This window comes from Panulirus ornatus, chromosome 52 (genome assembly GCF_036320965.1).
Source record: "Panulirus ornatus isolate Po-2019 chromosome 52, ASM3632096v1, whole genome shotgun sequence".
Classification (NCBI taxonomy): domain Eukaryota; kingdom Metazoa; phylum Arthropoda; class Malacostraca; order Decapoda; family Palinuridae; genus Panulirus; species Panulirus ornatus.
This window is the reverse complement of record NC_092275.1, coordinates 6755950-6782981: the sequence shown is the minus strand read 5'-3', so window position 1 is coordinate 6782981 and position 27032 is coordinate 6755950. Positions and strand designations below refer to the sequence as shown.

General features: G+C 40.3%; 1 protein-coding gene across 1 annotated transcript in view; it reads left to right on the top strand.

Moving 5' to 3' along the window:
• The window catches only part of LOC139765027 (ankyrin repeat domain-containing protein 13D), a 128382-nt gene that overhangs the window by 67411 nt on the left and 33939 nt on the right, over positions 1-27032 (top strand). The window contains exons 9-13 of the mRNA XM_071692103.1: positions 2670-2736; positions 5525-5683; positions 9833-9961; positions 14496-14646; positions 20576-20737. Coding sequence (XP_071548204.1) covers positions 2670-2736; positions 5525-5683; positions 9833-9961; positions 14496-14646; positions 20576-20737 — 668 coding nt within the window. The remainder of the gene's footprint in view (positions 1-2669; positions 2737-5524; positions 5684-9832; positions 9962-14495; positions 14647-20575; positions 20738-27032) is intronic.

The window sequence follows — 27032 nt, the reverse complement described above, 5'->3', positions numbered from 1 at the left end:
TTATCCCCTTTGCCTTTGTACAAAGGCACTATGCATGCATTCTGCCAATCCTCAGGCTCCTCACCATGAGTCATACTTACATTAAATATCTTTACCAACCAGTCAACAACACAGTCACCCCCTTTTTTAATAAATTCCACTGCAATACCATCCAAACCCACTGCCTTGCCGGCTTTCATCTTCTGCAAAGCTTTTACTACCTCATCTCTGTTTACCAAATCATTCTCCCTAACCCTCTCAGTTCACACCCCACCTTGCCCAAAACACCCTATATCTGCCACTCTATCATCAAATACATTCAACAGACCTTCAAAATACTCACTCCATCTCCTTCTCACATCACCACTACTTGTTATCACCTCCCCATTAGCCCCCTTCACCAATGTTCCCATTTGTTCTCTTGTCTTACGCACTTTTTTTTACCTCCTTCCGAAACATCTTTTTATCCTCCCTAAAATTTAATGATACTCTCTCACCCCAACTCTCATTTGCCCTCTTTTTCACCTCTTGCACCTTTCTCTTGACCTCCTGCCTCTTTCTTTTATACATCTCCCAGTCATTTGCACTATTTCGTTGCAAAAATCGTCCAAATGCCTCTCTCTTCTCTTTCGCTAATAATCTTACTTCATCCCACCACTCACTACCTTTTCTAAACGGCACACCTCCCACACTTCTCGTGCCACAAGCATCTTTTGCGCAAGCCATCACTGCTTCCCTAAATACATCCCATTCCACTCCCACTCCCCTTACATCCTTTGCTCTCACCTTTTTCCATTCTGTACTCAGTCTCTCCTGGTACTTCCTGACACAAGTCTCCTTCCCAAGCTCACTTACTCTCACCACTCTCTTCACCCCAACATTCTCTCTTCTTTTCTGAAAACCTCTACAAATCTTCACCTTCGCCTCCACAAGATAATGATCAGACATCCCTCCAGTTGCACCTCTCAGCACATTAACATCCAAAAGTCTCTCTTTCACACGCCTATCAATTAACACGTAATCCAATAATGCTCTCTGGCCATCTCTCCTACTTACATACGTATACCTATGTATACTCTCTTTTTAAACCAGGTATTCCCAATCACCAGTCCTTTTTCAGCACAAATGTACAAGTTCTTTACCATTTCCATTTACAACACTGAACACCCCATGTACACTAATTGTTCCCTCAACTGCCACATTACTCACCTTTACATTCAAATCACCCATCATTATAACCCAGTCTCGTGCATCAAAACTCCTAACACACTCACTCAGCTGCTCCCAAAATACTTGCCTATCATGATCTTTCTTCTCATACCCAGGTGCATATGCACCAATAATCTCTCTCCATCCGCTTTCAGTTTTACCCATATCAATCTAGAGTTTACTTTCTTACACTCTATCACATACTCCCACCACTCCTGCTTCAGGAGTAGTGCTACTCCTTCCCTTGCTCTTGTCCTCTCACCAACCCCAGACTTTACTCCCAAAACATTCCCAAACCACTCTTCCTTTTTACCCTTGAGCTTTGTTTCACTCAGAGCCAAAACATCCAGGTTTCTTTCCTCAAACGTACTACCTATCTCTCCTTTTTTCTCATCTTGGTTACATCTACACACATTTAGACACCTCAATCTGAGCCTTCAAGGAGGATAAGCACTCCCCACGTGACTCCTCCTTCTGTTTCCCATTTTAAAAAGTCAAAATACAAGGAGGGGAGAGTTTCTAGACCCTGCTCCTGTCCCCTTTAGTCGCCTTCTATGACACGTGAGGAATGTGGGGGAAGTATTCTTTCTCCCCTATTCCCAGGGATATGCTTTGTATATGTTTCATAGAATTCCTGTAGCTTTTACCCTTTGCTCTTTACATGTGATGAATTGTTTTTTTTTCCGCTTCGAATGCCACCTGTTGTACATCTGACAAGATGTTTCTCCACACGTAATATTTGTGATACATCCCAGCTGTTTAACCTAAATCCATCAAATGAGTTATTTCCCACACATATAGCATATGTGTGTATTCTGTACATGTGATGAACTATTACCAACATATAGAATAGAGGGTCATTTGATTAATATTATCTTTGTGTCTCCATTCCATTACCTGTTTCCCATATATAAGGCATGTTGATACATCCTGAACACCTGTCTTGCTGTCTTGCCATTTATATATATCTTATATGGCCAATTCTGGTATATAATGGGTCTCATACATAATCTATTCAATTTATCTGTCTTTGTACTACTTAATTACTTTATAGAACTTTTTTACTGTCTTTATCTTAAGTCTGATTTATTATATTTCATAGTTTGATAGTCCCTTATACATATAACTACTATATTTTTTCACTTATTAGGTATTATGTACATAGCTTCATAGTATTCGTACCTATACTTTAAGATTTTTGCTCTCCTAAAATTATCTGCAACTATTCAGGATTCCTGTTGATACCAAAAGACTTTTATTTACTGATGAATTTCTCTACAGTTGTTGATAAGTTGGCATTATTTTTGTAACCATTCCATGAATGCTGAGTATTTTGTAGGTCAGTATTTTCATATTGTTTACCGAATTCTTTAGATACATGGAAAAGTTGTTAGCTGCATGATTTATTCTAGATTTATTCTGTAAGCCCACTTTATCCTTTTGTTAACTTTATTTATTGATCATTACTTTCTTTCTTCCAGAGATAAAGCTGGCATATGGGGTTGGCGAAGCGATCGAACAGAAAACGTTAATGGTCATGATTGCAAGGTAGTTTTGTTTTGTTCTGTGTTGTTATTTGTATCATCAGTTGCAGTTACATGTAGTGCCTTAAAAATAGATTTTTCTGCTGTATATCCCATGAGCATGATATACACATCTTGAAAAATATACTGGCTAGGACTTAATCTAGCTTCCTCATATGAGGAGGCATCTGCCTAAACTCACCCTTAGTAAATGACTCATTGGTATGTGCTGCCAGTGCTTGTCTATTCAGGTCTGCATTCAGTCACCCAGCAACTGCCTTCAGACTTGTCACTGGCCCATCTCACTTACAAAATGAAGGCCACACATTGCTTGGTTGTAGGGGCAATGGACATGCCACCTCATGCTGTTCAGCTGACTGTCATGGAAAGTTGTATTCCCATCTTTCATCTTATTTACTTTCTGATTATTTTGACTTTATACTTATTCTAGATTGATGTGGGTAAAACTGAAAGTAGATGGCAAGAGATGGATGGTGCTGATGCACCTGATCATAAGAATGAAGATCATGAGATGCAAGTGTTTTAGGAGCAGCTGAGTGAGTGTATGAGCAGTTTTGGTGCACAAGGCTGGGTATTAATGATTGGCTATTTGAGTACGAAGGTGAGTAATGTGGCAGTTGAGGGTATAATTATTGCGCATGGGATATTCATTGTTGTGAATGGAAATGGTTAAGAGCTTGTGCATTTGTGTGCTGGAAGAAGACTGGTGAGTGGGAATAACTGGTTTAAAAGGAGATATACACACAAGTATACATATATGAGTAGGAGAGATGGTCAAAGGGCATTATTATATTGTGTATTAATTGATAGGCACGTAAAAGAGAGACTTGAGTGGAAATGTGCTGAGAGGGGCAGCTGATGTGATGTCTGACCTCTGTCTTGTGGAGGTGAAGGTGAAGATTTGTAGAAGTTTTCTATAAAGAGGAGAGAATGTAGAGAGACAAGAGTGGTGAGAGTAAGTGAGTTTAGAATGGCAAAAAGTGAGAGCAAATTAAGTGAGGGGAGTGGATGAGGAATGGGATGTATTTTGGGAAGGTGGGAGGTGGGCAGATTAGAAAAGTTAGTTAGTGGTGGGATGAAGAAGTAAAGTTTTTAGTGAAAGAGAAAAGAGAGGCATTTGGATGTTACAAGGAAGTAGTTCAAATTACTGGGAGATATATAAGAAAAAGTGGCAGGAGGTCAAGAGGAAAATGCAAGTGTTGAAAAAGAGGGCAAATGAGAGTTGGGGTGAGAGAGTGTCATTAAACTTTAGGGAGAATAAAAAGATGTTTTGGAAGGAGGTAAATAAAGTGCAAAAGACAAGAGAACAAATGGGAACATTGGTGAAGGGGGCAAGAGGGAAAGTAATGATAGGAAGTGATGGAGTGAGTATTTTGAAGGATTGTTGAACGCATTTGATGATAGAGTGGCAGATGTAGGGTGCTTTAGTCGGGGTGGTGTGTGAAGTGGGAGAGTCTAAGAGAGTGGTTTGGTGAAGAGAGAAGAGGTGGTGAAAGCCGTGTGCAAGATGAAATCTGACAAGGTGGCAGGATTGGATGGTATTGCAGTTGAATTTATTAAGTAAGGGGGTGACTATTTTATTGATTGGTTGGTAAGGATATTCTGTGTATGTAGGGATCATGATGAAGTGCCTGAAGATTGGTGGAATGCATGTATAGTGTCATTGTACAGAGGCAGAGGAGATAAAAGTGAGTGTTGAAATTACAGAGGCAAAAGTTTGTTGGGTATACCTGGAAAATTGTATGGGAGGGTATTGATTGAGAGGGTGAAGGCATGTTCACAGCATCAGATTGGGGAGGAACAGTGTGGTTTCAGAAGTGGTAGAGGATGTGTAGATCAGGTGTTTACTTTGAATAATGTGTGTGAGAAATTTAGAAAAACAGATGGATTTGTATGTGACATTTATGGATCTGGAGAAGGTATATGATAGGGTTGATAGAGATGCTTTGTGGAAGGTCTTAAGAATATATGGTGTAGGAGTTAAGCTGCTAGAAGCAGAAAAGTTTTTATCAAGGGTGTAAGGCATGTGTGCGAGTAGGAAGAGAGGAGAGTGATTTGTTCCCAGTGAAGATCTGTCCGCGGCAGGGGTGTGTGATGTCCCCATGGTTATCTAATTTGTTTATGGATTGGATGGTTAGGGAGGTAGATGCAGAGTTCTGGAGAGAAGAGCGATTATGCAGTCTGTTAGGGATGAGAGGGCTATGGAAGTGAGTTGATTGTTGTTTGCCAATTATTCAGCACTGGTGGCTGATTCAAGTGAGGAACTGCAGAAGTTGGTGACTGAGTTTGGTAAAGTGTGTGAAAGAAAGTTGAGAGTGAATGTGAATAAGAGCAAGGTCATTATGTTCAGCAGGATTGAGGGACAATTTAGTTGGGATGTAAGTTTGAATGAGAATAATTGGCAGAAGTGAAGTGTTTTAGATATGTGGGAGTAAAGGAGACTGAAAAGTGGAACAAAGATGATTTTAGGGTCTTGGGGCCCAAATATTCAGGAGGATAAGAAGTGTGCATGGGATAGAATTCATTGGATTGATGTCAAGTGTTATCAATGGGCTGAACCAGGTTGTGTAAATTGGGCAAGATAATAGAATAGCATGTGGGACATGAGTTTAGATGATGGATGGGCTTTGGTTTTAGTAAACATCATACAAGGTAGTGATTATGTGCAAATAAGGCCATTATTCATCTGTTCCTTATTCTTATGCAATCTCTCTGATATGGGAAAAGCAAAATATATATAAAAAAGATACATGATATAAACCAGCCACACTAGTAATCAAATATCCTCACAGGTGTTCTCTGCTATGAATGTTGAGCTTGTAACTAAGACTCGAACTGAGCATCTGACTGATGCTGACAAAGAGAAGTCATCACCCAGGAGTCCTATTCAGTCATTCCTCAATATTGCAGAAGTGGAGGAAAAACAGAATTCGCCCTCATCATCAGAAGAGGTAAAATTTACCTTTATGCACGTTATGTCTTTCTATTTGATATTCCTTTTCTTGCTCTGCAAAGAGGGAATCCTATGTTAGATCTCCTGTAAATCTTACCATCTTTTTATACCTAAACATTCCTTCACAGCAGATCCCCTTTTATTTTTGCTATATCGTTTTATGTAATCCTCCTGATGCCTCTCCCACTACCATTCACCTACTTCAAATGCATTGTTAATGAAAGAGATTTTGCATCATACATGCTAAACTGCCATAATTACTTACTTTGTCAATATGTTTGCTGATATGTGATATATCCTGAACTTGATATTGAAATTTCAATGATATGTCCCTTTTTGTATGTGCATTTATATATCTAACCCAGTGAGTTTTTTCTTCCACATAAAGTGGGGTAAATCAAACAGATATTCTTTTTCAACATTGTTTTATTTGAACTAGTTTACATTATAGTGACAGAGACCAGATAGGAGCTTTCTAGATTTTTGCCAGAAAAATGCCTAAGTTGGAGCTTTATATACAAGAAAAGGCAGTGTATGTATTTTCATGTGTAATATGTAGTGCCACGTAAATTAGAGATGAAGAGGTTTAGAATGCCTTTTGGAGAGAACTTAGACAAGAAGTAAACAGTGTGCACCTATAGGAGAAACTGTTTGTAATAGGCAACTTGAATAGTTAGGTTAGGTACAGAATGAAGTTGGGAGTGCTAGGCGAGAATAGGGATTTGCAAAATCTGTACTTTCACGCTGTATCTGTTAAAACACCAACATTTCACTTTTACTTGCATTTACTTCATTTGTTCATGCTTACATCATAAAAACACAACCTTCTGCAACTCCTCTTCACATTAGCAAATATCACAATATCATCTGAAAACAGGTCTTGTCACTAGACAGCGTACCTTAACTCTCTTCATTTAGTTTTTCTTTCATCTCTTTTATCTCTCCATCTATATATATGTTAAAAAGCCACTCACAGTGACACCACACAGCCCTGCCAAACACCTACATGCATACAGAAACTTTTGCTGAATTCTCCATCCACTATTACACATGCTTTCACACCATCCAGCAGGTGCACCTACCTCATTTATCCTTAACACTCATCATGGTTTCCACTCAGATCTGTCCAACACTTGCTCCAAATCCTCAAAGCTGCATACAGCATGTTGCCTTTTGCTGCATACTTTTCCACGGTCATTCTCACCACAAAGATCTGATCCACACATCCCCTACCTTTCCTAAAACCCCCTTGTCCCTCACTTATTCTGCATTCAGTATCTTCCATCACTATTAATCAGCACTTTTTCATACATTTTTTCTTGGTATACTTAGCTGACTACATTAACCATATCTACATTAACCATGTCTTCAGTCATTTTATTACATTCGCCCACCACAATTATTCTTGAAAAGTAATCTTATACATTTTTTTGCAAGTTTCTTCTTCCAAATATCCTTAGCACCTTTTCCTTTGCATGAAGTAACAACATTAGCTTTCACCCAGTCCTCAGGCACAACCTTTTGCTTCCATGTTAGATTACATATTAAATGATTTCACTGTATCACACTTTTTTGTCCATACTTCAACATTTCAAAGGTCATCCCACCCACTCCAGATACATTCCTGTTTTCAACCTCATAATCGCCTCTTTTCATCTCCTTTCTTGCTATAGGCCCCTCCACTTGCATCTTTTTCTTTCCAACTTCCATGCCTAGGCATTTACAACTACTGTCTCATTCATTAGTTCTTCAAAATACTCTTTCCATCATCGTCTCATTCCTCCTTTTGATCCAGCAACTCCTCTTCCTTACACATTTCTATTTCCACTCTTACATCCACCTCTTTCCTCTATATCAACTCTTTCCAGTACTTTTTCTTATTCTATCTAAACTTTTCACCTGAGTTTCTTCCAAAATCTTTTTCAACTCATTCCTTGCTTTCCTCCATCAGCTTCTTAAGGTTGCACGTACATATCTTATATTCTTGCCTCTTCCTTTATTAAACTTCCACTGGTACATTCCTTTCAAGCAATCTGCCATATACCTGTTTTTGCTCTTCCATAGCATTTCTAATCTCATCTGCCCACCGTGCATTTTAACTCTGATTCTTATATCTCATAACCTTTGTATCCAACTACTAGTTCTATGATCTTGAACCGTCATTCTCTAAATATTTTAAACACCTTATGCACACATGATTGCATTTGCTGCACATTCATCTGAACTTTTTTATCGCCCTTCTTTCAAACTGCTCCTTACATTCTCTCTTTTACATGGGGAGAGAATACTTGAATTGTATGCATCACCAGGTGTGAGTTTTGCAATTACACTCAAAACATAAAGATGTTTATGAATACACATGGTACAAACAAGGGAAGATGGTAGAAAGAAGGATGATGGATTTTTCTAATTAGAAGGTATATGACAGATATTATGCATGATGGTCTTTCTAAGAGAGGGTTGGGAGGGAATTTGTTAGATCATCTGGTAATAATAGGCTGTTAGTACTGTACTTTGGTGGAGATAGTAGAAGAAAGGAGAGCCTAGATGAAGAAGTTGAATTTGCCCAGAATTAGTGATGAATGCAGGGCAAAGAGTTTAGAATACATAGCTCTTTATGAAACAGTTAAAATGATAGTATGTATCAATGAAAAAAAATGCATATCAAGATTTGAGAAAAAATAATGAATCAGAATTTAAAAGAGAAAACAAAGAGTTTTGGAAGGAAATGATTAAGATTAGAAGATAGGTGTATATAATGAGTGAAAATATTTTATACAAATCTATGAAAATGCTAGCAACTAAAGATGAAGTTTTTAAAAGTAGATGGAACACTTTGAAGAGCTGATTGGATATGATGAAAAGTTTCTGTTGGCACATTGAGAATGAAAATGCTTGTAACAAAAGATGAATGTATAACAGTAGATAGAACACATACTGATTGGAAATGATGATAAGAGAGGTGCCTGTTGGTACAGTGAGAGTAGAGGTAAGGAGAGAGGAGGGAGTACATCAGAGAGGGAGAAAGCAGGGGGAGCAGTAAATCTCTTATAGAATGAAAAAGTTTGGCATATAGAGTCCTAGTAATACCAGGGACCTCTCTAAAGGCTTTGGCACCTTGTGAAATGCCTGATGTAGTGAAATAAACTCTTGCTTTAGATATAGAGGCTTATCTATAATGGTGCTGTCTCATTTTGCTGCCTAACCTTAGGTAGTTTAGTCTATGAAGAGAGGCTTTATTGTTTTCCTGTGAGTTGTGACTGGATGAAATTGAAATCCTCTTTTTTTATATTTTCTTACCAGCTTAAAAAAAAAAGGTTCAGATAGCACTTATCATTTTCATGGCTTGAATTTTTCTCATATAGGGAATGATATTCATTAATGGTAACACTTTAATAGTAAGATAGAACATCAAATATCTATCTTTGAAATGAAGAAGATGAAGTGAACAACAGTAAGAGAGAAGGAACCCGTTTTTTTTTTTTTTTTATTTTACAAAAGAAGGAACAGAGGGGGCCAGGTGAGGATATTCCAAAAAAGACCCAGTCCTCTGTTCTTAACGCTACCTTGTAACGCGGGAAATGGCGAATAGTTTAAAAGAAAAAAAAAAAAGAACATCAAAGTTTTTAAACAATGAAAAGTTGCTGCTTCTACTCATATTTCCTTCTAAGCCTTTCTTCTTTCCTACTGTTACATTTTATTTCAAAGCACTGTAATTTATGCCTTCATTAGTAGACAGTGTTAGGAATAACTTTATTCTCCACTTTATTGTGGTAACCTCTCACTAGATGCAACATTAATTCTGCTTCCCAAAAGTTAGGGGTGCTGTATAAGTTTTACGAGAAGCTATTCCATACTGGTGTATAAAGGGATGTCATTCACTTCACTGTCAAGTATTGCTTGCATATCTTGGTGGTTCATCTGCATCTGTCTTTTATAACTATGTTGTGTGTTGTGTTACAGAGCTTTGCCTGTGGCTCAGTAAAGCAGGTGTGGGACATATGTTTTGGGCCTTTAGGTATGTGCAATCTTTGTCTTTTTCAGAAAAATAGTTGTTAACCCTGTTGGCAGTAAATTAGATATCACTCAGTATCTGAACTGTAAAAAAGTAAGTCAGCATTTTAGAGAAATTATTTCAACTTTTCAGAGTGAGACCTACAGCCTAAATAATCCTAGCAACATTGGTGCTGAAGAGTACTTTGATAGGGATATAGACTTACAAGGTCGGGACATTGGTAGACCCAAGGAAGTTACGAAGAAAGTGCAGAGTTTTAAGGTAAGTTGTGTGCTATCATTATAGATTTTGTTTTATCCCTATGAAGATCTTGTATATTTGGCGCATTGGTCAAATGTGACCGGAATGTCATTTCCTTTTGGGTATCATTGTGGCTATGAAACCTGTAATGTCTCAGGTCCAGGCAGAGTAAGGAGGATATTGCTTACTTAGCTTTGATATGTATTTTTGTCCTAGACCAAAGCCTTAAACATAAAAAGAAAAAAAGAGCAAGTTACTGTCAGATGAAGGTAACTCTTCTTATTTAGGAAAGTTCCTCACCATGAGGGAGAGATTTGCATAAAATATGGCTTGTTTGATTTCTGAAAGGGAGATTCCATAGCACAGGAAGTGCTCATAGGTCTTATTATTTAGTCAAATGGTAACTAGGTTGTGCTGTATTCATTTTGCTTGGGAGGACTTTGTCTTGCAATAGTGAGATATGGAATAAGAAATGCTAAAGGAATGATATGCATAATGTCAAACAGCAGTACATGTTAACTCTCTCAGAAAAATAAATCATATAGTAATGAATTGATTGGCATTGGTTGTCAATGGAAGTACTACTGTGGTAAATTTGTTTTACCTCTTCTTCTCTGATAATTCTTTTTTTCAGCCATATTTACAGTTCAAGCCATGTCATTGTAGTTTTTTCATAGATTACTACCGCTGATGATACAGCGCTGGTGGCTGATTCATGTGAGAAACTGCAGAAGCTGGTGACTGAGTTTGGTAAAGTGTGTGGAAGAAGAAAGTTAAGAGTAAATGTGAATAAGAGCAAGGTTATTAGGTACAGTAGGGTTGAGGGTCAGGTCAATTGGGAGGTGAGTTTGAATGGAGAAAAACTGGAGGAAGTGAAGTGTTTTAGATATCTGGGAGTGGATCTGGCAGCGGATGGAACCATGGAAGCGGAAGTGGGTCATAGGGTGGGGGAGGGGGCGAAAATTCTGGGGGCCTTGAAGAATGTGTGGAAGTCGAGAACATTATCTCGGAAAGCAAAAATGGGTATGTTTGAAGGAATAGTGGTTCCAACAATGTTGTATGGTTGCGAGGCGTGGGCTATGGATAGAGTTGTGCGCAGGAGGATGGATGTGCTGGAAATGAGATGTTTGAGGACAATGTGTGGTGTGAGGTGGTTTGATCGAGTAAGTAACGTAAGGGTAAGAGAGATGTGTGGAAATAAAAAGAGCGTGGTTGAGAGAGCAGAAGAGGGTGTCTTGAAATGGTTTGGGCACATGGAGAGAATGAGTGAGGAAAGATTGACCAAGAGGATATATGTGTCAGAGTTGGAGGGAACGAGGAGAAGAGGGAGACCAAATTGGAGGTGGAAAGATGGAGTGAAAAAGATTTTGTGTGATCAGGGCCTGAACATGCAGGAGGGTGAAAGGAGGGCAAGGAATAGAGTGAATTGGAGCGATGTGGTATACCGGGGTTGACGTGCTGTCAGTGGATTGAATCAGGGCATGTGAAGCGTCTGGGGTAAACCATGGAAAGCTGTGTAGGTATGTATATTTGCGTGTGTGGACGTATGTATATACATGTGTATGGGGGGATTGGGCCATTTCTTTCGTCTGTTTCCTTGCGCTACCTCGCAAACGCGAGAGACAGCGACAAAGTATAATACAAAAAAAAAAAAATAAAAAATACTACCCACATGTTTCTTGCATGTTGTTGAAGTGAATAATAAGGGTAGGAACAGGGGTAGCTGGTAATCCTCCCATTCTGCACTATATGTTCCCCAAAAGAAGGAATAGAGGAAGGTGCCAAGCAAGGATTTTTCTTTTAAGGTTCAGTCATCTGTCCTGAACTGTACCTCACTAAGGCAGAAAACAGTGAACAGGTATGAAGGAGAGAACTTTCTCATTCTGGTATGTTTATCTTTTCCCACTATCATTTGTTTTCGCCTCATTTATGTACTTGTAAGGGCCGTTCATATCTCTCCACATTTTGATTCCTAATTTCAGGTCATATGTTTATCACTTATATAAGTTATAAGTTTGTTGAGTATTCCTGGTAAATTATATGGGAGGGTATTGATTGAGAGGGTGAAGGCATGTACAGAGCATCAGATTGGGGAAGAGCAGTGTGGTTTCAGAAGTGGTAGAGGATGTGTGGATCAGGTGTTTGCTTTGAAAAATGTATGTGAGAAATACTTAGAAAAGCAAATGGATTTGTATGTAGCATTTATGGATCTGGAGAAGGCATATGATAGAGTTGATAGAGATGCTTTGTGGAAGGTATTAAGAATATATGGTGTGGGAGGAAAGTTGGTAGAAGCAGTGAAAAGTTTTTATCGAGGATGTAAGGCATGTGTACGTGTAGGAAGAGAGGAAAGTGATTGGTTCTCAGTGAGTGTAGGTTTGCGGCAGGGGTGTGTGATGTCTCCATGGTTGTTTAATTTGTTTATGGATGGGTTGTTAGGGAGATGAATGCAAGAGTTTTGGAAAGAGGGGCAAGTATGAAGTCTGTTGGGGATGAGAGAGCTTGGGAAGTGAGTCAGTTGTTGTTCGCTGATGATACAGCGCTGGTGGCTGATTCATGTGAGAAACTGCAGAAGCTGGTGACTGAGTTTGGTAAAGTGTGTGAAAGAAGAAAGTTAAGAGTAAATGTGAATAAGAGCAAGGTTATTAGGTACAGTAGGGTTGAGGGTCAAGTCAATTGGGAGGTAAGTTTGAATGGAGAAAAACTGGAGGAAGTAAAGTGTTTTAGATATCTGGGAGTGGATCTGGCAGCGGTTGGAACCATGGAAGCGGAAGTGAATCATAGGGTGGGGGAGGGGGCAAAAATTCTGGGGGCCTTGAAGAATGTGTAGAAGTCGAGAACATTATCTCGGAAAGCAAAAATGGGTATGTTTGAAGGAATAGTGGTTCCAACAATGTTTTATGGTTGCGAGGCGTGGGCTATGGATAGAGTTGTGCGTAGGAGGGTGGATGTGCTGGAAATGAGATGTTTGAGGACAATGTGTGGTGTGAGGTGGTTTGATCGAGTAAGTAACGTAAGGGTAAGAGAGATGTGTGGAAATAAAAAGAGCGTGGTTGAGAGAGCAGAAGAGGGTGTTTTGAAATGGTTTGGGCACATGGAGAGAATGAGTGAGGAAAGATTGACCAAGAGGATATATGTGTCGGAGGTGGAGGGAACGAGGAGAAGTGGGAGACCAAATTGGAGGTGGAAAGATGGAGTGAAAAAGATTTTGTGTGATCAGGGCCTGAACATGCAGGAGGGTGAAAGGAGGGCAAGGAATAGAGTGAATTGGATCGATGTGGTATACCGGGGTTGACGTGCTGTCAGTGGATTGAATCAGGGCATGTGAAGCGTCTGGGGTAAACCATGGAAAGCTGTGTAGGTATGTATATTTGCGTGTGTGGACGTGTATGTATATACATGTGTATGGGGGTGGGTTGGGCCATTTCTTTCGTCTGTTTCCTTGCGCTACCTCGCAAATGCGGGAGACAGCGACAAAGCAAAAAAGAAAGAAAAAAGAATGTTTATCACTTACATGATATCCAAGCTGACATAAAGAATTTTGTTGTTATTTTGTTATTTGTCATTGTTTGTTGCTGTACACTTTCATTTGTTGGAAATGGTAACCCACATGTGGAATATTCTGCCTGAGCTTCCATGATAAAAGTTCATGGAAAAATTACTCTTATTATTAAGAAATGTTCTGCGGGAAATGATGGGATTACAGTGAGCTGTAATTCAGTACAGGCTTATTTTTCAAAAAAGGTGTTTGTTACACGATACATTCTGCTGGTGTTATCAGATTCCACGTGCAAGTTTTTTCACTATGAGCAAGAAGTCACCTTCAATAAGGCTGTATCATCATCTGTAGATGGAAAGGAGTGCATTCTTGTTGAGAATCTTGTTGCAAGTTCATCATTCCCCACTCCATTGTGGAGTACAACCAGCGTTGTATAATGATATTATACTATACCTATCTATATCTGTGTCCCCTTATGACTTTTCTTGCAGAACCTCATCTATACACACATCATATGTTTTTCATCATATCCCTGTTACCTACTTATTGTTCTGTTCTTTATTCATGTCATAGTCATCATCTACAACTGATTTTGCTCACCCTACTCATATACCATCTGCCAGCATTAGGTAATCAAATCCAGTATTTCTGAATATCTGTACCACTTTTTTTATTCATTGTTTTTGTGTTTAGTGCTCTCTTCTCATTTATTTTTATCTTTATGTGCTTTTCTTATTTTTTTTGAGTCACAGACTCAAATTGCTATTGAGGCTAGGCCATAAATTTAAAAGTGGGAGAAACAAAAAGAGTTAGATTGGAAAAGAATGTAATGACAAGGTAAAAGGTAAAAAATTTGTGATTTATAAGGAAAAGAAAATGTTTTTAACTGGGTAATGTAGTTTTAATGAGGCTGAGAGTAAGACCAGCAAAGCTAAGATTCTAAAAAGTTTCCCAAAAGTTGCTTATGCAGAATGCTTTTATGCACTGAAAGGTAAAGTGTTTTTGCAGAGTATTGGTATGCATTGAAAGATAATGTTGGATGTGTTCTTTTTACAGGCTCACCTTTGGTTAGCAGAGGAGCACCCATTGAAACTACAGGAGCAAGTGATGCCAATTGTAGATCTTATGGCTATCAGCTCCTCTCACTTTGCCAAGCTCAAGCATTTCATTCAGATGCAGCTTCCAAGTGGGTTCCCTGTTAAAATTGGTGAGTAATTAAGATCTTTGTATAAATTTGTGTGCGTGTCATTGGAAATACACATTCTTTGTTTATATGCTGTTAATCTGATTTATGGTCACAATGCTGATACAGACACTAAGTGAAGAGCAAATGGATGCTGGGAAGAGTTGCTGAAATACAGACCAGTCTCTTTGATGAGTGTGATCTGTAAAGTGCTGGGAAAGTTAAACAGAAAGCAAATGGATAGCTTTCTGCAGAGGAGAAATTACCTAATTGAGAGTCAACACAATTTTAAGGAAAGGAAGTCATGTGCAACAGACCTCTCAGATTTCTGTGAGAGTGAGCTCTGTCTGATTCTGTCATAGACTGTATATCTTGGCTCTCTGAAAGCATTTGACACAGTACCTCATGGGAAGCTGATTAAGAAGCTGGAATATTAGACAAGAATGAGGAAAGACTCCTCCAATAGACAGAATATTTTTTTATTGTAAGGAAGCAAAGGACACAAGTGGAGCTCACCAAAAGTGTGCCCTAGCATTTTGTTTTGGGACTGTTACTCTTCTTGATCTATACGAGTGATTTGCATGAAGGTATGGACCCCTTGCAGATGATGCAAAAGTCATGAGCTTAGTGAAAAGTGAGGAGGATTGCATCAGCTTACAGGGGAACCTAAACAGAATCCCAAGTTTGTATGATACATGGTTGATGAAATTCAACCCAAGCAAATTTGAAGTAATGAAGATGGGGCAAAGTGAAGGAAGGCCTCAGTATGATTATTATCTAGTATGAAATAAGCTTCAGGATTCTGCATATGAGACGGACTTAGGAGTCAAGGAAAATAGCAAAGAAGGTAAGCTATTATCTAGCAGATATCAAAATAGCTTTCAATTACATTTATTTATTTATTAATCATAGTCCTAGGACTAATTTCTGTGAAGGAGTTCTAGTGTGCCCAGGGCCTCTTTCTAAAAGCTACCTCAGTCCAACCCTTCATTACTTCTAGTAGCAGGGAAACCTAGACTCCTTTGGAGAGAGAAGTTCTTTGACGAAACTGCACTGCATGTGATACTGCCTCGCCGAAGGTGGTTTTTTACTTGCAGTGGAACCTTAATTTAGCAGAATCTGAAAAGGAAATATCTAGCAAGCTGGTCATGTCCTGCATTTTTTTCCTATGTTAGCTGAAACGGCATGGGCAACTGAGGCCCAGATTAAGGACATCTCATTAATGCTATAAATATATACCCTCACCTGAGTCAGGTACCCATTTTATCAACCAACCCTAGGAGTGGATGAACAGCTGAGTTAACTGAGGACTGACTGCTACAACCAGGATTCGAACCTATGGGCTCGACCCTGAGCGGCCCATGAATGCATCATGATCAGGAACGCTAACTATTACACCATGAAGACTAGAATGTGCTTCTCCAAGTTTGGTTACTGCATGTAAAGAAGCACAAGAAGAAATAGTGGTTCCAGTGAAGGGCAACAAAGTTGGTACCAGAATTGAGAGAGTTAAGTTGCAATGAAAGGCTAAAGGCTTTAGATTTGGCCAACTTGGAAGAGAGAAGAGCAAGGAGTAACATGATCACAGCCTATAACTTTTGAAACAGATTGATGATGTGGACAGTGAGTAGTCTTTCAAGAGATGTAAGGATAGAGCAGCCAGATGATCTAACATGAAATTAAGGAAGAATATTTTTAAAGAAGATGTAAAATAGTAGTTTTACAATATAAAGGAGGTGGATGAATGGAAAGAATGTATGAGTACTTGGTTAATGCAGACAGCATTCATGAATTTAAAAAGTTGTATAGTGATATGGAATGTTCAAGAGATGGGGCCTCTCAAGTGTAAAACTCCCCAAAATAGCACATGTAGACGATTACACAGCAAAGTGCCAAAGGAATAGGAAGGGTCAAATGTCATACCTGTCTCTAACAAAAGCGACTGGGAACAGGCACTGAACTACAACTGGGCTTATGATTGAATGTGGTCCGTAAAAGATAATGAGAAAGCAAGTGGATGACTTTCTTCAGAGGGGAAATTATGTAAGTGAAAGTTAGCATGCTTTTAGGGAAAGGTCATGTGTAACAAATCTCATAGGTTTCTACAAGAGAGTGAGCTCTGTCATGGTCAAATGGGAAGCCTAGGTGGATTGTTTGTATGTATACTTCCAGGAAGCATTTGATACTGTATTTTATAAGAGGCTAACCAAGAAGCTTGATCATCTGACATTTATAAGGGAGAAGCTTCTTTCGTGAGTAGAAGATTATCCACTGGAAGGGAACAAAGGACTTGTCGAGGTGACCAGCAGAGCACTACAGAGTTCTATTCTGGGATCGTTTTTCCTCTTAATATATGTACTTGACTTGCCTGAGGGTATGGATTCCTGTCTGAATGTTTGTAGATGATGAAAAGTTCATGAGAGGTGGATGAATGGAACAGAATGAATGGGTACATGGTTAATGTAAACAGCATTCATGAATTTAAAAAGTTGTATAATAGTATGGAATGTTCAAGAGATGGGGCCTCACAAGTGTAAAACTCCCCAAAATAGCACTTGTAGGTGATTACACAGCAAAGTGCCAAGGGAATAGGAGAGGTCATATGTCATACCTGTCTAGAAAAGGCGACTGCGAACAGGCATTGAACTACAACTGGTCTCACAATCGAATGTGGTCTGTAAAAGAATTAGAAAGCAAATGGATGACTTTCTTCAGAGGAGAAATTATGTAAGTGAAAGGTTGCATGCTTTTAGGGAAAGGTCATGTGTAGCAAACCTCTTAGGTTTCTACAAGAGAGGGAGCTTTGTCATGGTCAAAAGGGAAGGCTAGGTGGATTGTTTGTACCTGTACTTCCAGGAAGCATTTTATAAGAGGCTAACCAAGAAGCTTGATCATCTGGCAGTTATAAGGGAGAAGTTCCTTTCATGGGTAGTAGATTATCCAGTGGAAGGGAACAAAGGGCTCTTGTCAGAAGAGCCTTCCCAAAATAGGTCAAGGTGACCAGCAGCGCACCACAGAGTTCTGTTCCGGGATCATTTTTCCTCTTAATATATGTGCTTGACTTGCCTGAGGGTATGGATTCCTACCTGAATGTTTGTAGATGAAAAGTTCATGATGGAAGTGAAGCATTATGTTTACAAGGGGACCTTGATACATGTTTGATGAAGTTCATCCTAATTGAATTTAAAGTAACAGGGTAGAGTCAGTGAAAGAAAGCCTTGATATGATTATTGTCTGGCAGAAATAGAATGCTGGAATCTGTTTGTGAGAAAGATTTGAGAATCGTCATTGTTCCTAACTGGTTGCCCCAAGTCCCACCTTAGGAGAACAGTCAGGGAGACTAACTGTCTGCTGGCAGTGTTAGAATAGAATTCAAGCATGCTTTGCACATTTATACATTAAGGCCAAAAGTATGATATGCAACTCATGTTTGGTTAATACACCTAAAGAAGCACAGATAGCTTATAGAGAAGATCCAGAGAATGAAGATAATCTTGGAATTCTGAGAGATAAGTTACAGGGAAAGGCTAGAGGCCTTACATTTGCCTACCTTAAAAGAGAGGAGTTAGGGTGACCTGATCACACAGCCATTAAGTTTGTAAAACAGGTCTGTGATGTAGACAGTGAACAGCTCTTTGAGAGATGTACAGTAAGACCAACCAGAAAATATAACCCGAAATTAAGTAGTATAAGAGTAGTGCATGATTAGAATAAAATGACTGAAAACATGCTTAATGTATACAGCTTACAGAATTTTAAGCTGTGTGATAGAGAATATTTGTGAGATAGAGCCCCATGAGTGTAAAACTCTCCCCATGTAGTGCAAATAAATAATTCCACAATATGGGATTGTCTCAGCTTGCAGAGACCAAAAGCTGGAGATATCTGTGCATTAGGTGTAGGGATATTCAAAGGGGAATACTATCCATTCCTCCCGCAGCAAAATGCATGAATTATGTAAAGACTGTGAGGTAAAATCTTTAGAGCATATGTGATAAACTTCTGGGTCAACACTAGGCATTCAGTCACTCAGTAGTACATTTTCTAACTAAATCAATATACTGTACTCTTGCACATAAAGTTCCTGCTCCAGAATAATCACACCAAATTGTTTCATCTTTCATCCTGTTAACCATGATTTTTTGTTGGAGAAAGACATGTGCAGAAGAAAACAACCACCCTTGAGACACAAATCCTTTGAAATGGATTAGCAGAGCAAGCATAAGAAAATTTTAAGTTATATGAACTGTATTGGGAGAATACAAAATTGTAATATATCAGTAGGTCCAAAGAATCAGGAGACAGCCCAGCTGGAAACATACACTTATTTTGTATGCATGGTATGTATATGGTTGTGCACTTTTTTGTGGATTTTGCTTTATCCTCTTCACTCATGTATTACACTCCTTTTTATTTTTTTGTCCAAATCTTTCCCTGACTAATTCATGAGCATAAACTTCATATGTAGATCCCTCTTATTCTTTGCTGTATCCCATACCATTTCATTCCACCATTCATAGCCACCTTTCCTTTCTTCTCTTTTAACCTCCTTGCCACTCATATTTTAGGCAGCAGTCATCGACTTGGAGCTGGCATATGGGAAAGTAGACTGGAATACATTGTTGAATGAGCCTTAAATCTTTGGTATTGATGGAGAACTCTTTGGTATTGGTGTCTTTGGTATTGGTGAACAGCTAGATGTAACAAAATTGTTTGACAAAAATAGTTAAGTTTCTCTGAAAGCAGATGGTAGGTTATTTGAAAGTGTTAAGATACATGTTAGAGTGAGGTAGGACTGTGTGTTGTCACACAGCAAGAGAGATGAGAACAAGAATAGAAGGTGTGGAGCGAAGCTTGAGTTGAATAGAAAGACCTGGTATCAATAACTACCTTTCTTATGCATGGTTAAGCATAGATAGTAGAGAGTTAGGACAAAGTGTAAGTGTTTTATGAAGGGAGCTTAGAAAAGAAAAGGTTAAGAGGAGATCTAATACAGGTATTCACAATTATTAGAGGCTTCAATAATCTCGATCTAACAAAGTACTTAAGGCTTAATTTGTCAAATTTCACATGTGGTCAAAGTTTTAATTTGAATGAGGTGAAGTACTCTTTTCTTCACCAGGATTGTTGACATATAGAATGATTTCCCAATTAGAGTGGTTGAAAGCAGTACTATAAAGATTTTTAAGAACAGACTTTATGAATATTTTGCTTCAAGTCCAAGATTGATGTTATTTGCACCTCCTTAGTACCTTGAAAAGTTTGTAGGCTTTTCCCTTTGAAACATCTGTATGTCTTTCTAATCTTACCACATTACTCTGTGAGTTTCTAATATCTTCCACTATCACAAACAGCCTTGGAAGGATCCACTGGCTTGTTGCTGTTTGAATTTCCTCTGTATTCATTTTTTATTCCTCTGTACTTCTTTTATCCACAGGAACTATTTGATGACTGCTCTCTTGAGCTGTTTCATGGTCCACAAGGCCTAGCCTGCGGTACATAGCTGGTCACTTCTTCCCTTAGTTTCCACGAAAGGATTACCCACTTGAGGATTTGCTGTTATTGAAGCTACTTCCTTCCTTCCACAACATAGTTCAATGTATATAAGTGCCCTGTTATATTTCACTTCATTTTACTTTTTTCTGTCAACGTGGCATTGTTTGTGACATGGCTCTGCCAATGCTGTTTCTCCTTCTATGGAAAATATATAAGTGTATGAAACAAAACAGTAAAGACACCCAGCTGGAAGGAAGAGTGAAAAGGAAGGCTTGAAAAGATTAAAAATGAGTAGAAAATTGCAAATGTGTAAGAAATGAACCAAAGTAAATATAAAAGACCTCATTGTGAATGTTTATGGTATGTATTAATGACTTGGCAAAGATTGTAGAAAACTTTCACTTCTAGATGATGGATGTTTTGTGTAACTAATATATGAATCATTATACTTTTTCAGAAATCCCTCTCTTCCATGTATTAACAGCAAGAATCACATTTGGCAACATATTTGGTGTTGATGAACGTATAGACAATGTATCCACTGTTTGTGAGGAAGACAGACTTTCTTGTGTTATAGATGAAGCAGTGTTTGAACCTCCTGCAAGTTATACAGTAATTGGTAAGTGATATTCAATTTAGGGATGGAGATAGGTTTTTTGACAAAAGGTTGCATGGTTGCATTTTTTATACCACTCATTGCATGAGTGTACATTGAAGGTAAAAACTTTTAAAGTTATTCGTATGTATCACAAGTGTATAAAACTTCTTGGTACAGGATTGTCTCGATTTACACATATTTCATTTATACTATTTGTAGAATATCACTCATGGTTCATTTACACCTTTTTTAATTTACGTAGGTTTAAATTCAAATAATGCAGTCATCATTGGGCTGTTACTGCAGTGGTGTGGCATTACCAATTCCATGTGAGAAGTGCATGTACGCATGGCATGGATATAATCTATAGTCATGAAGTGCTACAGTATTTTGTGATGCAGTATAGTGTACATTGCACATGTTTTTTCCCATGCATCATACCACCAAAGTGTCTCTTTAAGTTCTCCTGGTACCAGTGATACTAAGAAGTTTAAGACCATCACCACAGAGGTTAAAATGGATGAGCCCAATAAGTATGACAGAGTTGAACAAGCAGCTGATATTAAGCATGGCCTTGAACTTACTGGATCTTCTTTACAAACTATTTGTGATAGTGCAGAGATTAAGGAGAATGACTAGAGTGGAATATTAGTCTTAAACTGATACCCAGGTAGGTAGTGCTGGAGGTATATTACCAGTACTACCTGCCTGTTTATAAGGAGGATTAGTGATAGTTGCATAGTGAGCTCACACATCATTGGTTTTCAAGTTCCGCTCCTCTGACCCAGTTAGCTGACTTTAATTTCTGCCTCAACTTCATATGGACTGCTGGCATTCTGTCCATAAACATACAGATTTCTGTCCCTGTCACAGACAACACTTGACAGTGATTGGCTCACACAGCTCATTCTTCGTAACTCTAGATTTCCTGTGGTGAGTACTATGTGCTAGCCCTGCCTTTTGGCTAAATAGCAGGAGCAGCAGATAGAAGCAATAGGTAGGAACGTTTAGGTAGGACTATTAGGTAGAAAAATTAGGTAGAAGTGGTCAGTTAGAACTTTGGGTAGAAGCCTCTGCAAACGCTGCACTGGACTGTCCCTCTGCCAGAGGCCTGTTAAGGTTGAGGCATTAAAGGCTAAGAAGCAGCACTGAAGGTCACTAGTTATGGAAACTCTATTGTCTTGGCCACCCCCTTGAGGGAGTTCTTAAAGGGAACAGGCATCAGAGATAGAGATAGATAGAAGGCAGTGTTGTTTAAACAGAACTGATTGCTAACTTTCAAAAGTGTATTTATAGTGGAGAACATATTACTGCCAACATACATTGAATGAGATGTGTACCTACCCACTGATAAGTAACTGATGATATCTTGCCAGTAGGCATGGCTAGAATGTAGCATTCACTTTGCATTTTCCTTGATAAATAATACTGTTTCTCTCTGCTGCCATACATATATAATCATTAGTCTTGAGTTCACCCATAACTGTTTCCAAACATTTTTCAAGTTTTCTTTTTAAATGTTAATGGAGGTGTCCCATGCATTTTTCTTGTCTCTCTGCGTACAAGTACACCACCGATTTTTTGGCACTTTTGGTTCCAAAGCCTTGTCGGATTAACCATTTTGCTGGACCAACCATGGTCACATAATGATAATTCATCAACACACCTCTAACCCACTAATTATACATCTCCCATGTGTCTAAAGTATACCATGGACAGTTAGAAATTTGAATTAAACAGATATTAAATGTTTGAGCACCCTTAGATGGTAAGTCTGTCCTTAGATTGTTTGAATCCTGTGGAGTCTTTTTTGTCGTGTTGTTAGTGTTTTCCTAGGTGTGCATCACGAAAATAATGTGGTTTTGTCTGCATTACACACCTGCTCAGGACTGAGGTGCTCATCAGCTACGAGTTTTGCAAATTCTTCCACACACCTGGCAGCTCCTTCATGGTTTGCAGACCACTTTTCTCCGCACACTTTATTCATGGAAATTCCATGACACTTCTTGAATCTTTGAAGCCATCCTTCACTATAGTCATGCTCATATTGTAATTTAAGTTCTTTATGGAACAACTTATCCTGGTCCATTATCATGGTACTTGACAAGTCCACTCCATCAGTCCAATGCTGTTGAAACCATTCCATCATCACTCGACGGTGCTTAGTACTCTTACCATCTTTCATAGGTTTTTTAATCGTCATTTGCTTCTTAGAATCACTTTCTGCATAGAATTTCAGTATTTTCTCTCTTTGCTTCTTTACATCATAAGCAGTTGAACCAATACTGTAGGTGTCGCGCAGCTAACACAATCAAACTCCACAGTCCATTTTTTCAACAGTTCTACTTTACCTTGGATCAATATGGACTGGTGTTTGTGTTTGACACCACGACTGACACTCTCATATGTCTTAGAGGCCATAGTTAGGGTTAAATTTAAGCAAAATAAGCTAAGAATCTCACAGAATTGCAGTTTCACCACCAAGTGCAGTGTAAAGAATGTAAATAAGCATGCCCTACACACAACGCCCTCTGTGGCTGCCCAGTAAACTAGTCTGGTGGCCACGGTAATTTCAAGTTCCCTCATGTAATTTTGTCCGGACTAGAGGAGGTGCCAAACCATCAGTTGCCGGAAATTCACTGGTGTACCTGTAGTACATTGAAAAACCTTTAATAGTTTTTAGATGGACTTCCATATATTTTTGTTTGATGCCATTTGGTATATTCAGAGACATTATTACTGAATAATTCTGTTTCTCCCTTGCTGAAATGGCTTTAGGTACAGATCATTGTTCCTTATGCTTCCAATTTGTATAGAAGCCTAGATCATCAATAGGTAGTAGTTGGTGGACAGCCGCCAATCAGGGAGGTATATTACTAATACAACCTGCCTGTGTATTGGGAGGGTTAATGATGGTTGCATAGTGAGCTAGCACTTTATTGGTTGTCAAGGTGCACAACTCTGACCCAGTTAGCTGTCTTTTCTTTCTGTTTCACCTACACATAGACTTCTGGTATTTTGTCCACAAACATACAATCTCTCCATGTCACTCATAACTCTTAACAACACTTAACTTACACAGCTCGTTCTTTGTATTTCTAGCTTCTCCTGTGGTGAGTGCTATGTGCTAACCCTTCCTTTTGGCAAAATGGTAAGAGCAATATATAGAAGCAGTAGGTAGGAACATTAGGTAGGAGCATTAAGTAGAAACCATCAAATTGCGACATGGCACTTTGTGTCCAAGGCGAGATGGACTGATGAGGAAGTAGAGCTCTTCGCTAGGGAAGAGGCGAAGATGGCAGCTGGTCCCTCTCTAGTAGCCGGACAGGGCCTGAACCAGCGGTTATGGGCTACTGCTCCAGGCCAGTAAGTAGAAGCAATCAAGGGCCTCCGGAGGAAAGGCACATATAAGGCCCATGTTCAAGAGTTGATCCTGGACATCAACCTTCACCACAAGGACGGTGTAAGTGGAGAGGTCGCGTTTAATGTGCCAAATAGGAGACGTGTCCCAGACGAAGTAAGAGGCAACACATGGAGTGGCACCCAGGAGGGAGCTTCGCATGACAGAAGGTGCACGAGTGCTAACCCCTGTGGGGAAGGTTTCGCTGATCAGGGAGAGGGAGCTGCTCTCGATGGGGGGCAGTCTGCCGATCCTGGTGATGATGCTGACCCCACAGTTTTATTTGTCCCCGACGTTCCACAGGCGCCCCAAACCCCTCAATTTGTTGTCTCTTTCATCGAGGAGACTGTCTCCTATCTTGACACACTGGGGCCTGGTTCCCACCAACCCTGTATGGGGCGAGGAAGTGTTGAATGTCGCCCTCGGACATCTGCACTGAGGGGACAGCCTCTCTGCCATCACGGCAGCCACAGAACATGCCAGAAAACTGGTAAGTTCCTGTGGCTCGACCAACGACTGCCCAAATTGTGGTGAAGGCGGAACAGGACAACCAGCGAAAGCGGGCAATGTCCACTGGACTGAGGAGGTCCCTGTGAGTAGAAGCCAATTGTGCAGGGAGCAGTACAAAACAGTACAGCGGCTTTATCGAAAGAGTAAGTTGCTGGACGTTGGACAGGTACTAAAAGGCAAATGGGAGGTTGCCGGAACCATTCAAAGCTAATAGGATGGTACTGATACCCAAGGTACCAAATCCCACCCAGCCCAAAGACTACAGGCCAATCACCATCTCATGTGCCATAGTCAGACAGTGCCATAAGATCTTGAGCAGCTGCATCTCGAGCCTTGTCCAGATCGATGGAGCTCAAAAGGAATTCATCCCTGTGAACGGATGCCTTGAGAACTTCATGATCTTGGACGCGATCATTGGTTGTGCGCGGGCACAGTCCCACGCTGTGCACCTGGCATTCCTCGACATGGCTAAAGCATTCAATAGTGTTAATCATAGCACTATCGAGTGGGCCATGATGCGGAAGGGCATTCCTTCCCCCTTCAGAGCATATATCATGTCGATGTATGATCAAGCCTTCACCCGTATTGAAGGCAGCTGCGGGATGTCGGAGCCAATTGAAATGACACGTGGGGACAAGCAGGGCGATCCCTTATCCCCAATTCTTTTTCACCTTGCGATCGATGAAGGGGTTGCAAGGGTTAAGGAATTGGAGTGGGAGTAAGATTTGGAGACCAGAGGGTGTCATTGCTCGCCTTTGCTGATGATTTGGTTCTGGTGGCCCAGACAGCTGGCGGTCTACAAAAAGCAATTGACATCATGGCAGAGACACTTGCGGGAGGAGGTCTTCAGATGAACTCGGAAAAGTGTCGATCCATCAGCATGGTGATCAATGACAAGCACAAGACTTGGTATGTTAATGAAAATAGGATATTCCAAGTCTTGGGCAGCACTATCTGCTCCATGGTTGCTGAGGATGACTACAAGTACCTCGGTACTCTTGTTGGGTCAGGGGGTAGGCGAAAATCAAATGGCACCCTGCTAGAGGAGGGGCTATCTAACATCACCAGAGCACCTCTAAAACCTCAGCAGAGGATTGCTATCCTTGTTGACTTCCTCATACCCAAGCTAATGCATTGCCTAGTGTTGGGGGAAGTATATAAGATGCAGTTAACACGCATAGCAGGTGAGAGTTGTGGTTCGCCTCTGGCTCCGCCTGCCCCATGATTCGCCCTGCGTATTCTTCCACTCAGCAGCAGGAGATGGCGGCTTGGGAGTACCCAATTTTGTCTCAACCGTCGGGATAAATAAACAGAGAAGGTTCAAAAAATTGCTCACCTTATCTGACCCGGTGATTCAGGCGGTGACCCGGGAACCTGTGATTCTTAGGAATTTGCAGAGGCTGCATGCATTGCTGGTCAGCAGGTGGGGAACAAAATCGAAAGATCGCATGCATGGCACTCTAACCTAGTTAGCGACTGCGATTGATTGGGTCTCGCGCCCTCTGCTGCTGTACCTCAAGTCAGCAGATGGGTTACCAATGGGTCCCAACTCCTCTCAGGTAGCAATTATGTTAGAGCAGTCCAAGTGCGATCTGCATCACTCTCTACTCCTGCAAGGGCTAAAAGATGCTGACCCGAGATCTCTGGCCTCTGTGACACATGTCACAAGCCCGGGACGTTGGCGGCGCACATCTCCCAGATATGCCCACGTACCCATGGGGGTCGCATTAAAACGTTTAACAACATCAATGCCTTTTCAGCCAGGCAGTTGAGACAAAAAGGCTACGAAGTGGTTTGTGCGCCTTGCATTCCTATTGCAGGGTCCTTCCGGAAGCCTGACATCATGGCTTCCAGAGGGTCAGAGGTCTATGTCATAGACACGCAGATCTCTGGAGTTAGTTTCGCGCCTTCAGCTGCACACAAACATAGGTGCAGCTATTATGGCACCCCGGACGTCCTTACGGGATCTAACAGGGAAAGACACCGTGCATGTAACATCTGCCACTCTGAATTGGCGAGGAGCATGATGTCAAGAAAGTGCGAGTGCTTTCCGAGGGTTAGGGCTTTTATGCCGGGACCTGGAGGTGTGCTCCACGAAAGCCCTAACCTGGACCCATACTCTTTACAGGATGTGGTCCAAGAGCACAGGCTAAAATCAATAGCCCGCTGTGTCCATCTGGCATTGGCCATTGGGCTGGTGAGTGTGCTTCCCCCTTTGTGTACTTGTGGGTGGCAGTTGGCTGTCTGTCGCCCCACAGTTAACTGGCGGGTACCAATCCCCAAAGGCGGTTCTGTTTGTCAGGGGTGTGGACGTCCTAGGGGAACTGCCCGCTGCTCCTGTCTGACAGGCCACAATGGATGGCAATTGTGTTGGCGACTGCCACAGTGTACAAGGATAAGTAAGGC